At 33.0% G+C, this 14,711-nt stretch overlaps 1 protein-coding gene across 6 annotated transcripts in view; it reads left to right on the forward strand.

The window, feature by feature from the left end:
* Positions 1-1,133: 1,133 nt before the first annotated feature.
* The window catches only part of TRPC4 (transient receptor potential cation channel subfamily C member 4), a 173,148-nt gene continuing 159,570 nt past the window's right edge, over positions 1,134-14,711 (forward strand). For all 6 annotated transcript variants that reach the window (XM_044666071.1, XM_044666070.1, XM_044666072.1 and 3 more), the window contains exon 1: positions 1,134-1,511. In XM_044666071.1, coding sequence (XP_044522006.1) covers positions 1,134-1,511 — 378 coding nt within the window. The remainder of the gene's footprint in view (positions 1,512-14,711) is intronic.

Consider the following 14,711-nt stretch of genomic DNA (forward strand, 5'->3'; position numbering starts at 1 on the left):
CTTTGGTACCCAAGCCCTTCCTTTGGGAAATTGGATAATTTCAATCGGCCTTGATAAATTGGATACTTTGCTTCTCACTAAGATACCAGGAGCATCAATTTAGCATTTCTCTCTCATGAATTTGCTTGAGAAGAAAAAATATTATGACACTAAAATTTAGTTCTAAAGAATGATTAATATCTAAGTTAAATAGCGTTAGGAAATGTGGCCAACATTAAAGCAAATTGTTTCATCCAAATAGATTTTTACAGGCTTTGGGAAATTATTTTTTCTAAAATGATAATAATCTATAATTTTGAAAATGCTTTAATTCCCTGAGGATAGAAATTTGTCTTCTCTAAATTTTGTATCACCTTTATACACAGAAGTTGCTTAATAAATTTATATTGAGGGGCAGCTAGGTGGCTCAGTAGATTGAGAGCCAGGCCTAGAGACGGGAGGTCCTAGGTTCAAATCTGGCCTCAGATACTTCCCAGCTGTGTGACCCTGGGCAAGTCACTTGACCCCCATTGCCTACCCTTACCACTCTTCCACCAAGGAGCCAAAACACAGAAGTTAAGGGTTTAAAAAAATATAAATAAATAAATAAATAAATTTATATGGAATTAGATTCATGTCCAAATCAATCATTCAAAAATTTTCATTGATAATTATATGATCTGGGCCATCTAAGGGACTACATTCAAGATATAGCTTCTGATTCTTAAGGAATTATGCAATCAGTTATACACATCTTTGTCTTATCAGTAGTTTCCACAAATATATAGATCTGTCTTCTGTTTAATTATGCTCCATGACTAATTTTCATATTATATTTCAAATAATTTTTTCAGACATCAACCAGTTTGCATGCTTTTTGAATGTTGACTTTTAAATGTACATTTCTAAGTAGCTGAAAATTAATTAGAGTTGACAGTTGTAATTCTAATTTGCAATTCCAGATAGTGAAAAATTAATTCATTTAATATTTGTTTATAAACAAACTTTTTATTTAGTTCTGGTATGAAAAATAATTGTTAAATGAGTCAAATAAGGTGTCCTGAAGTTTATAAGACCCTTCTTACTAATACTATGGTTTGTGTTGTGTTTTTCATGTGTGATTTCAGAGTCAGATAAATAACATGGCATAAGACATGGCTCAGTTCTACTACAAAAGGAATGTCAATGCTCCCTACAGAGATCGCATTCCTCTTCGGATTGTAAGAGCAGAATCTGAACTCTCGCCCTCAGAAAAAGCCTACTTGAATGCTGTGGAGAAGGGGGATTATGCAAGTGTCAAGAAATCCTTGGAGGAGGCAGAAATTTATTTTAAAATCAACATTAATTGTATTGATCCCCTTGGAAGAACTGCTCTCCTCATTGCAATTGAAAATGAGAACCTGGAGCTTATTGAATTGCTCCTAAGTTTTAATGTGTATGTTGGAGATGCTCTATTACATGCCATCAGAAAGGAAGTTGTGGGGGCTGTGGAACTGCTCTTAAACCACAAGAAACCCAGTGGAGAGAAACAGGTATGTGCAGAATAACTATCATCAATCATAAATCTTCCAAGTGAGACTCTGTGGGTTTTTAAGTATCTAATGATTTTTCAGACCTAAAATGAACAAAATATAAGCTTTTAGACAGGAAAATACTTTTATGTATCGTCTGATGGATCTGTGATCTCATCTGAGATTGTATAAACACATGGCTGAATCTTTCCATTTTTTCAGATCACAATGCATCCATGCCTTCTCATCCTTCACCAATCATATCTATGTTTTCTCCTATATCTAATTCAGGGAAGTCTATTCAATGTTTTGAGAGCATTTCTCTTTGACAATCTCTTGACATTATATAGATACAATTGGAGAAGGTATGTGATCTTTAATTTTCCTTTGCTTTTGCTTCATGGCTTACCTACCTTGTTTACTAGTCATGCATCTCTGAGATGACAACCTTTATATTATTTCCTCTGCACAATGCTCCATTGATAATATGTATCAGTTTATTTATGACTACTACCAATTTTTTGCTATCCGTTGGATGACCAAAATTTTCATTCTTCAAAGATGATAATATTTCATGCCTCCTAGCCTTGGATTATGGACATTCAAAATAAAAATGTTGCCTCCATAAAAATAAATGTACTTCAGGTTCCAAAGACTTTTACATTTTTCATCTTTTTATCTCCAGGGCTTTGAATATAGTAAACAATACTGAATTAAACATAAGTCTGTTTTTGGGGGAAGCTTACAATCATTAAAAATACCCTTTGACACTTCCAGGTTCTCCTCCTATCCCAAACAATTAGTAACTGCCTCTCTTACTAACAGCAAGGAAGAGAGCAGTTCTTCCTGTGAAATTAAAGATATTTATTTATTGTTCATATCTACCACCAAATGAACATCCTAGTAGTTGTTGTTAATAGACAGACTTCAGGTCTTTCCTCTTTCTTCCTCAATGAGTTCAGTATCTTCTAACAGTATTTTCCAGTTTTCCCAGCAGTTTTTGTGTAATAGTGAGTTCTTCCAAAAGCTGGACTCTTTGAGTTTATCAAACACTAGATTGCTATGGTTGTTTATAGCTGTATATTATGTATATACTTGATCTATTCCATTGGTCTGCCACTATATTTGTTAGGCAGTACTAAGCTGTTTGGATGATTACTGCTTTATAGAACAGTCTGAAATCTGGTACAAGTAGGCCACCTTGCTTCACATTATTGTTGATTAATTCCCTTGATAGTTTTGATCTTTTGTTCTTCCAGATGAATTCTGTTATTATTTTTTCTAGCTCTATGAAATATTTTATATATGGATGTATGACCCTAAATAAGTAAATTAATTTAGATAGAATTCTCATTTTATTATATTAGCTTGGATTATCCACAAGCAATTAACATTTTTCCATTTGTTTAGATCTGACTTTATTCGTGTAAAAATGTTTTATAATTGTGTTCATTTAATTCCTATGTTTATCCTAGCAAGTATTTTTAGGTATTTTGTTTTGTCAATATGTACCTATTTTAGGTATTTTATATTGTCAAGGTATTTTATTGCCTCAGATACTTTATATTGTCAAGTTGTGTTGTGTATTCTGCAACTTTACTAAGGTATCCATTATTTTTATTAGTTTTTTAATTGATTCTCTAGGATTCTCTGAACATATCATCTTATCACCTGCAAAGAGTGATAGTTTAGTTTTCTTATTGCCTACTTTAATTTCTTCTGTTTTATAACTAGCATATCTAGTAAAATACTGAATAATGGTGGTGACAATGGGCAGCCTTGTTTCACCCTTTGTCTTACTGAGATGGTTTCTAGTTTATCCCTGTTACATAAAATAGATACTACTTATCATGTTAAGAAAAACTTGGTTTATCCTTATGCTCTCTAGTGTTTTTAAAGGAATATGTGTTGTATTTTATCAAAAGCTTTTTCTGTATCTGTTGAGATAATCATGTGGCTTCTTTGGTTTTGTTATTAATATTATCAATTATGATGATAGTTTTCCTTATATTGAACCAGTCCTCCATTCCTAGTAGAAATCCTATATAATCATAGTGAATAATTCTTGTGATATTATTGTAGTCTTCTTACTAATATTTTATTTAAAATTTTTGCAAATATATTAATTAAGGAAATTGGTCTATAATTTTCTTTTTTTGTTTTTACTCCTTCTGGCTTAATTATCAGCACTATTTGGTAGGACTATTTGGCCTGTTTTTCCAAATACTTTATATTGTTTTTGGATTAATTGTTCTTTATATGTTTGGTAGAACTCACTAGTGAATCCCTTTGATCTTGGGGATTTTTCCTTAGGTAGTTCATTGATGAGTTGTTAAATTTCCTTTTCTGAGATGGGGTTACTTCAATACACTACTTCTTCTTCTAATTAATCTGAGCAATTAATATTTTATAAATATTCATTTATTTCACTTAGATTATCAGATTTATTGGCATGAAATTGGGCAAAATTGCCATAATTTCCTATTCTAATGGTGAATTCACCTTTTTCATTTTTGATACTAGTAATTTACTTATCTTTCCTTTTGTAAAGTCAAATTACGCAATGGTCTATCTATTCATTTCACATTTTTTTATGAAACCAACTCTTGGGCTTATTTATCTTTAATTTGTTCTTTTCCCAGTTTTTTTAGTTGCATTTCCAGTTCATTTATCTGCTTTTTCCCTATTTTATTGATGTAAGCCTTTAGAAATAAAATTTTTCTAAGAACTGCTTTGACTGCATTGCATGGCATTCTCTTTAATGAAATCAATAATTGTTCCTATGCTTTGTTCTTTGACCCACTCATTCTTTAAAATTATATTATTTAGGGTTTTAATTTTGTCTTTTCATGAACCTTCATTCATTATAATTTTATTGCATTATGATATAAAAATAATACATCTATTATTTTTGCTTTTCTACATTCAGTTGTGGGATTTTTATGCCCCATTCATGATCAATTTTTGTGTGGATGGCATGTACCCCTGAGAAGATGGTATATCCCCTTTCTATTCCCATTCAATTTTCTCCATAGATCTATTAAATCTAACTTCTAAAATTCCATTTGCTTCCTTAACTTATTATTTTTTGTTAGATTTATCTAGTTCTTAGAGGGGAAAGTTGATATTCCCTACTAGTAAAATTATTGTTTATTTCCTTCTTTGTCTCATTTAATTTTTCCTTTAAAAACTTAAATTCAATAATATTGGATCCATATATATTTAGTATTGACATTACTTCATTATCTTTGGTACCTTTTATCAGAAAATAATTTCCTCCCTTATCTCTTTAAATTAGATCTATTTTGGTGTAAGCTTTGTCTGAGATCATGATTGTTGCCCCTGCCTTTTATTTAACTTCAGTTAAAACATAATGAGTTTTGCTCCAACCTTTTACCTTTACTTTGTATCCATGCTTCAAATGTGTTCTTGAAATAATATGTTGTAGGATTCTGGTTTTTAATCTACTCTGCTATCTTTTTTCCATTTTATGGGCAAGTTCATTCCATTCACATTCACAATTATAATTATTACATATTTGTCTTCATCCTGTTTTCTCCTTCCAATCCTGCTCTTTCTCTCTCATTTCATTCTATTTTTCCTTGCATGTGTTTTGCCCCTAACCACAATCTCCCCTTAATTACCCTCACTCACACTTTTACTTATTCAACTTCCCCATAGGATAAGATATATTTCTATACCCAACTGACTATGAGTGTTATTCCCTCTCTGAATCAATTCTGATGAGAATAAGGTGTTAGCATTTCATCACTTTTATTTCATTTCTCCATTTTCCTCTGCCTATCTTATTTGATTTTTGGAATCCTTTTTGAGTTCTGAGACCAATTCCCATTTTTCTTTGAAGTTTTACATCTAGCTGCTTTAATCCTTTTGAGTATGTGCCTTGCTCTACTTTTTCCTCTATAATATTTTCTATGTTTAGTTTTTTTTAATTATTGCTCATTTCCCCAGACTTTTTTTTTATCTTAAAAGAGCTTTCTTTTCCTAGGGTGGATGGGATACTCTCTTAAACTTCAGTTGTTTTCTTTTGTTGTTGTTGTTGCTTCCCTCAGATATAGTTCTAGGTTACTGCAAACTTCTATTTTTCTAAGGTGGTGTGATGGCTAGTGGACTGAGAGTTCTAGAAGCTACCTCCCACTGCTGATTCACTTTCCTTTAGAGCCTGGAATTGATTTTCAAAGCCAGAAGCACTGTTGGAGTTTATGACCTTTCTATAGGCTCCTGCTGGGACTCAGGCCTGACTGAGGATTTGCACATCAGCTCGGAACTTCAAAGGGTTAACATGGGGTGCTTTGCTGTTGACTTAGGCCCTGCCTAAGGTCTCTTGAGGTCTTGCTGCTGGCCTTCACTAGGGTGCAGAAGATTGAACAATGAGAGAGTAGGGGGCTTGCTGAAGGCTATGTTCCTCTCTCATCCCAATGAAATAGATCTTCCTTCCCTCTCTTCCACATTAACTTCTGCACAAAAATTGTCTTACACCATGCTTTTGTTGATTCTGCTACTGCAGTATTCATTTTGAAGCTTTATTTTAAGGTTGATTGGAAAGCATTCTCAGAGAGACTGGGACTTTTCATTCCTCTACTCTACCACCTTGGCTCCACCTTAAATTATATTTTTTAAAGCTTCTGACTCATAGGTTAAGAATATTTAATCTAGATGTTATTTTATTTTATTCTTGTGATTATCTCATAGATAACAAGGATTTCTAAATTCTACTTTGAATATATAAGAAATAGGTCATTTTTGCCATAGAATCCTCTTCCCATTTCAAGATGAGCAATGAGTCACTCAGATCTCTATCTCAGACATACACTTATATAGAATTCAACACTTTCAATATCCTTCCTATCAGCAAGACAGGAAAAGAAATTGTTTTTCCTATTAGTCATGATAAGTGTTAAACATTTGCTTATTCTCTGGTTAACAGGATGTCATTGCCTGGTACTTGATAACTGGATACTTCAGAACAAGGACCAATATTCCAGAGCAGAAAGGAACATTACTCTCAATATTAACATTTATTACTAAAGTAGTGTCTAACCTCTATTTATCAAAGGATATTCACCTATAGGTTTCCCTAATTTTCATCAATTGTCTGCTTCCTTCATTCAGCCCAATATCTTATATGTTTGCTGTTGGTAATTGGGAATCTGGAAAACATATTTGCCATTATGAGAGCTTTCTTTGGAAATAGTTCAGCTACTTAGCTAAATTCTGTTCTCAGAATAAGTGCTGGCTCCTTGGAGGAACTTCATCTGAACCCCTATTATTAATCAAAGACACTAAAGGTTTGTGTCTGTCAGAAAACTGAAATATTCCAGACCATATGCGTATCTGGTAAATTTCTTTCATGTCTTGCCTGTTGGCCAAGCATTCCTCTTCTATTTGTACATTCCCAGTTTCCATTTAAATGAAGGGAGAAGGGAGAAAAAGCATCATACCTTTTTAGTTGACCTTTATAATCCTGAAACATTGATTCACATGCTTCACTGTCACTAGTATAGGGAAATGGAAATGATAATGTGACAATATGAAATGTTTTTGGTATAATACAGAGCATACTTTCCTAAAGGTTAGAGATACTCTTAAGCCTCATAGAATTGAATGGCTCGCCTGTTCATACTAGCCTAATTGAGGTTCCTAACTCTTTTTGGTGTATTATGGAAATAGAAATAGGCTTCTTTTTAAAACAAATCTTTGAATGAAATTTTAAAAAGACAGATTTCAAAGGAAACTAATTCTATCTGAATACACTTATTAAATATTTTTAAACTATCACTCTATTAAATCCTTTCAGCCTCATGGACCCCATATATTTTTAATAAACCCTTCCATAAGTGATAACACTAGGTAATAAGTGAAGCGTGCCATTTGGTAATTATTTTTTGGTCATCTATTAAGAGGTAACATGTTTTTGGATGCCAAACTCTATCATCCCAGTGTCTTCTGTAGTAAATTCATTGATTCCAAAAGAACATCAACCCTCTTTTCTCCAACCCTCCAAAAATAATCTCAGATATGCTGTCACTTTTAGGATCCTTTGATAGCCATTTCAGGTGATTCTACTTCATCATATTATAACTAAAATAGCATTCAAGTTCACCCTGTTAAGCCCTCAAAAGCTTTCAGTAATTCCTTTTGTTATTAAATTTCATGGGACTTGCTGATGCCATGAGAAACTGAAAACAGTAACTGAATCAGGAAATAAAAATTGTCTAAGAGGTCTCCAAAAAAAGCAGAAAGGCAATATCTCACAATAAGGTTTCCTTACTACAAAGAACTCATACACTTCTAGGAAGATACCTAAATGGGAAAATGACTCTTTTAAAAAATCATCATAAGTTCTGTAATCTTGATTTTCCTTAATATTTTTTCTTTTCTTTGAGAGAGAAAAATGTACTATTCTAAAATGTTATCGATTTTTGCAAATAATGTCTCAAGACTTCTTTGTTGTATTAATGTTGCTGCTCTTCTCAGGATTATTTTAATTAGTTTTTGAGTTTAGGACATTTTACAATACTTTCTGCATTGACCTTCCTATGTTGACATGAGGTTACTTGTTAATTAGTTAAAAACTTAATTAAGACTCATTTATATTTACATTTACAGCATGTTAAAACTTTCTATTTAAATGCAAAAATATCAAGAACATATTTTGATTTTGTGTGGTAATTGAATAATATTATTCAAATTATACATCAATTTTCAGGAAGTACTGATTCTATCACAGGCTATTTTATTGATTACTTAAGAGTTTCTTATACTTTCATTACTAGTGAATAAATTTAATATTTTCTGTTTCTCGTATAGTAGTTGCTCAGTGTTTTGAATGCTTTTCCAGTATTTTTCATATAGTAGGAACACAAAAAGTTTTATTAAATGAATTAATCATTTTATTGATTATCTGGAATATAATAAGCTTTACATTCTTACCTGGAGCTGCTTCTACCCAGGTAGGAAGTAACTCTATGAATCTTTCTATTTACATTTTTTTACTGGGAAATTTGGGGGTGACTTCTTTGACTTTCTGGCATCAAAAGTTTGCTTGACTTTTAATTATTTTTATGTGACTGATCAGATCTGATTCATGTCTTTTTTTATCATATTCAATTTGCATTATATCTAATTCAAAAGGTCCTCATAATAAGTCGGAGTTGTTTCTTAAAGTATTCATGTAGGCTCTGTGCAAAGTGTTTACAGAACTGTACTCTGTATTGGATTCTCTGTAATAAGATTGATTGTCTGGTGTCTTAAATAACCTACCTCAGGGGCACTTAGCAGTGGTTTATAGGTAGGAGAGTCCATCTAATTAAATGACATTAAAATTGGCGAACATAAAATATATAAGACGATATGTACACTAAAAGAATTAAGCAATAAATAGATGTTCCTAATTTGTATCTTTTCTCTTCGTATCTACAATCAAATCTGAACTTTTGAAATATCTCTTGAATTTTCCTTTCTCTTTATTCTCACTGTGACTTCAATATAAGACCAACATGTAACATAATCTTCCATTAGCTACCAGACTAATGTTCTCATAACAGAGTTTACCACCTTGTCACTCAATTTTTGGGAGCCCATTCTTTTCTTCCTCTTTAGACAAGTCACCCAGCTTTTCTAGGCATCAGGATTCTCACAAATAAAAATGAAAGCATGGGCTAAATGATACCTAAGGCAACTATCAGTCATAAATCTATGAACCAATTATCTTTTTATCTCTCTCTTCTCTTTCACCTACAAACAATCCCTCCACTACCCTCTTCATCTCCCCTTCTAGCATTTCCTAACTCTTTCATCAACTAATTATCTCCCCTTTCTTGGGCTACTTATATTAAAGGCTTTTCATGCCACGCCAATTAGGCTTTGCTTGTATGTAGCCATTTATTTTTCTCTGAATGTTTGTCTTTTGTTTTCATGGCATAACCATATTTATGTTTGTTGAGAATAGAGAGAAAAGAAGTATCCCTACAAAGAGTGAATGATAAATTCATCCTACCCATCCTTCAAAGACAGATGGTGCCTCCCCCAGGAAAGCAACACTGACCCGCTTTCCTAGCTAGGACCTGAATGACTGATTTCTCTCTCCAATAGAACACATATTATTTTAATTATACCAATGATAACATGTAACATTTTGCCTTATATTACATCTATTCATGTACCATATCTTATCTCACTCATTGAATTCTAAGCTACTTAACAACAAGGTTGTTATCTGAGTTACCTTTGTATGCTTTATAGTATGTAAGAGTTTGTCTTGAATAAAGGAAGTACCTATTACCTGGTTCACTTCAATTCAATTCACTACATGCTTTTAAATGGGAATGAAATTTAATTTAATCACTAAATAAATCATTAAAAAGACATTTAGGTACCTGACATGTCAGATAGACCCTGCGATATGTACTGTATTTAATATAATTTAGTATAAATAATTCACTCTTCATTGGTCAGCCCAATAAAAGCTACTTCACTCTCTTCTGATTTCATGTCCCTTCTTTATTGAAGACAATATCCCTGCAATTATGACATCTTCAACAAAAACTGTGAGTCACTTAGCTACCAAAAAGCAGTGAAAATTGAAGATTCTGTCTAATGACAATACCAATTATCTTTTTACCTCTCTCTTCTCTTTCACCTACAAACAACCCCTCCACTACCCTCTTCATCTCCCCTTTTAGCATTTCCTAACTCTTTCTTCAACTAATTATCTCCCCTTTCTTGGGCTACTTATATTAAAGGCTTTTCATGCCACACCAATTAAGGTTTGCTTGTATGTAGCCATTTTTTTCTCTGAATGTTTGTCTTTTGTTTTCATGGCATAACCATGTTTATGTTTGTTGAGAATTCTCTCTTAGATCTTGTTTCAAATGCAATTCGGTGGGGTGAAAGTAGGAAAATGTATTCTTCTAAGCTTTTCATTTTCAGTGACTTGTCGATAGAATTAAGTTTAAATCATGTTCTAATTGTTTCCTATATGATGTATCCTTTCAAACAGTAAATCAGGCAGAGCTGCAGAAAATTATGCAACCTCCCATTAAGCAGTAGTATGTATAAGCTAGCTGTTAGGTGACCTGTGGGGGATCTTCACAGGAAGGAGGGGAATATGTTCTAAGAATTGGCAGTCAATATGAAAATTTTTATCAGTGAGTCTTTTGAAGCTTCCAATATATCTAACTCCATGCAGTAGAAAATGAGAGCATTTAAAGGCAGCTACAATACAGGTAAGATTGTTAGGGTTCAATTCATTGGAAAAATGGCCACCATTAAAACTGCAAGCAGTTCTTTCTTCAGAGAGTACATTTTAAAGTAAATGAATATGCTACATTATTAGTTAGTTTAGGGTGACTTGGTCTTTTGAATAATAAAAGAATGGACTATTATAACCTCCTTCACGACTTTGTTTCTTTGCTTCCTTACTAAACCTAGCAAATTATTGGTGAGCAATACCCCCATGCCAATTTTTCTCATGATTTCTTCTCAGCATAAAGCCTTTATTATGAAAATCAAATGTATTGAATTTGTTTGAAACCTGTCAGAGTCAAAAGCTATTAGCTCCTTCTGGGAACTTAGCAACCCAGTTAGGAAACACAAATCTTCCACTTAGAATTGATTTGCTTTTCCTTGGGGAAAAAAAAAACAAAACAAAACAACAACAACAACAAAAAAACACCCGGAGAATGACTTAGTTGTAAAGGAGCTTTATTGTTTCTATTTGATAAGTAGGAACACTAAGGCATTGAAAGAGCTCATAAGAATAAAAATAGTCTCAGCTCTAGTTACCAGTAATATGTTCTTAGTAATCATTAATTTAGTTTCTACTATTAAAGGAAAAGGTAGGATTGTACCATGATACTTAACAGTGATCACTGAATTCACAAACTATCTAGCTCCATCATCAGTGTTCCTCTCTCTGTCTCTGTCATTCTCTCTTTGTCTCTGCCTCTGTCTTTATGTCTCTATCTCTATCTGTCTCTTTATCTATCTGTAATATAAATGTATACATGCACTAACATATTGTGAGAGTAAGGTTTATATTTTCCTCTACTTTTCTTTATTGTTTATTTTTTCTCCAAATTGGAGTTTTTCCATCTTCTTCTGTAAACATGATATTGTGTCTCTTTAGGTATTTTAGTTTTAAAATTTTAAGGTGTTTCTATTCCTATCTACCTCCAGCTCTCTTACATTAACCCTTAAGTCTTAGCCCTCCCATCTATTATTCTTTTTCCCTACTTTTGGAATTTTGCTTATTACTTCTCATTTCTTGCTTTTATATGGTTAATTGTAGCCCTATTTCCCCCTTTCTTAGTTAAAAAGCCAACTAGAACACAGCACTGTATCTTTTCTCCAATTTTAAGTTTGGGTCTGTATTAAGTTTGCTAATCATTCAGTTCTTTTCCTTAATCCTTCAAAGCTTCCCTTTACCTAATCAGGTGTGGAAGTCTCATTAAGACACCTTGTAGTGAAAGGAAAAAAAAGGGTAGGAGAATGAGGTGAAGAGAATGTCAATAGGAGATGATTATATTCCCTTCCCCTTTCATCATTGTATTGTCTTTAAATACTTCTTGAGTGGCTTCTGTGTATAAAATACTAGGATGGGGGCAGTATGAGTACAAAAGCAGAGTTCCTACTGTTAGGAATTATAGTCTAGGCCTTAACTGCAGAGACAAGCATGGTTTTTTTTTAATGGAGCTTTAACACAAAGCATTCACTCCCACTCCTATTTCTATTAGCTTTCCAGTTGCATTTTTATCCACAGTAGGGAGGATAATCCCTGAGATGTAAATTATATTCTGTATGATTTTAAAAGTCAGGAAATAAGGACAGGAGATCAGAGAGAAAAAGAAAGACTGAGAAAGTATGCAAAAATTTAAAAAAAGAATATGACATTATATCATTGCATTTCTTTGAATATAGGTAAAATGTATGATTCTAATCGAGTATGTACATTAAATTTGGGTCTATCATTTTTTGTTATAATTTCATTGTGAAGACTTCACGTTAACTCTAAGTTCTTCTCAAAATCCATGGGATCACTATGAAAAAAATCTTGTCATGTAGATATAAATATTTAGCTCTGACAATGAAATTTGCAAACATTATCTAATTTATTCATTCCTCCAATGTAGAAAATTAAAAGTAATTAATTTGGTAAGAGAACAAATCTAAAATACTAATAATTCACACTTCTATCACACATTTCATCCAAGTATACCTAAGTATTTTATATGCATAAGCTTAAACTTTTTCTCATCAGGAGAAATGAACCCCTCACTTCGTGTGCCTCTCATAGTTTTGGGCTAATCTTGACTTCCAGCCTAGGAGTAGCATTTTGCAAATTTGTCCCTTCATGTAAGCATAGGATAAAGATTATTTTTATTTTTCCCTTGTTTTCTTATCATTTCAGTCATGTTTCTTAACTGATTTTGGTCCTTAGATTTGTTAGCATGCTTGCTGCCATTAAGTAGCACTATTCTAAAGCATGTAAAAAAAGTCTATAAAAGTATATACAATGAAAGTAGAAGGTAATCTCAGAAGGAAGGCATTGAACATGAGGAGGAGCCTATTACGAAAAGCCTTCTATAGAAGGTTGGATTTGAGCTGAGTCCTGAAGGAAGCAGTAAAGAAAGGAGAAAGAACATAGGCACAGGAGCCAGTGAAAAGTCAAAGTTCAGAAATGTTGCATGTGAGGAACAAAAACAATGTCATTTAACAGTATAAATCATGGAGGGAAATAAAAACTAAGGAAACTGAAAAGGTAGAAAAAGTCACAATTGTAAAGGATTTTTTAAGTCCAAGAGAACTATTCATATTTGATTCCACTGGTAACCACTGAAGGTAAAGGAATGGGAAAGGAAAAGATGTTGACATGGTAAGATCTACACTTTGGTAAAATAATTTTGGCATCAGAATGGAGTTTAGATTGGATTGGGGAGAGGCTTGAATTAAGGAGACCAATCAACTTTTACAGTAGTATAGATGAGAGCTTAGTTGGATCTATATTAGAATGGCAGGTATGTGAGTGAAGAGAAGGGGAAATGGGAGTTAAGTGACTTGCCCAGGGTCACACAGCTAGGAAGCATCTGAAGTCAAGTCCTCCTGATTATATGCCTGCTGTTCTATCCACTAAGCTACATAGCTGCCCCAAGCAAGATTTAATTTTTAAATGACAAGAATAGAAGAGATTTATTACCCCACAATCTATGGAGAGTTTACATTTTAAAATTGATTTTAATTGGTATAATAGAGTTGATATTTTTGTCACGTTCAGAAGAAAGTCATTATTCCTTTTGAAATAGAGGTAGCCAGTTTTAGTGTAACCTCCCATTTTCACTGAGCCAGAGATTCACGTAGGTAAAAAGGGACCTCAAAAGCTCTCCAGATCTATTCATCTCTGTAAAAGAATACTTTCTTCTACACATGCAACTAGTGATTTCATAATCTTTGCTTGAAGACTTCAAAGATATTCAAGTGAAAGAAAACCAATTCTCTCTAGAAGCATTTTCCCCTTCTTTGAGTAATTCTCATTGTTCTTAAATTCTTCCTTCTATAGGGTCTAGATTTGCCTTTCTGAAACTCTTAACCATCACTTTTAGCTCTGTCCTACACTGAGGGCCAAGTCAACTTAATCCTCTCAAATATTTGAAGAAAATTCTCATGTCTCTTTTAAATCTTCTCTTCTATAGTATAAATGTCCTCAGTTTGTTCAACTAAACCTCACATTTAATGTTCAAAAATATTTTCCTATTTGGTTCACTTTCTTCAAAATTCTCTCCATTTGATCAATGTCCTTTGTCCTTGAAATGCCTGCTCTGAGAAATAAAAATGCTATACTCTTGCCATTGTATAGCTTTTGCTCTACCATACAACCTCTCAACTGGATTTCCAGCCCCTCTGAAGGCCTGGCTGATTAGCAATATTACATTTAGCTGGCCCCAGCAACTGTATTATGCCATCTTCCTGTCATGCCATGCATGTATCCCCACCATCCTCCAACTTCTTACCTCTTGTTTTAAGAACAGTAACCAAGTCATTGCTATCACTGCTTCTGGAAAGCAGAATGTCCTACATCTCTATGTTAATATTGTTATATTTATTCTATTACTGTGGCCCATACGTGAGCAATGAAAATTCCCCAAGTTTTATATTGTTCTTTTTTTCTTTTGAAGGAACTCTTTGTATTTGATTCTGTTTAAG

The sequence above is a fragment of the Gracilinanus agilis genome, chromosome 3 (assembly GCF_016433145.1).
Source record: "Gracilinanus agilis isolate LMUSP501 chromosome 3, AgileGrace, whole genome shotgun sequence".
Taxonomy (NCBI): domain Eukaryota; kingdom Metazoa; phylum Chordata; class Mammalia; order Didelphimorphia; family Didelphidae; genus Gracilinanus; species Gracilinanus agilis.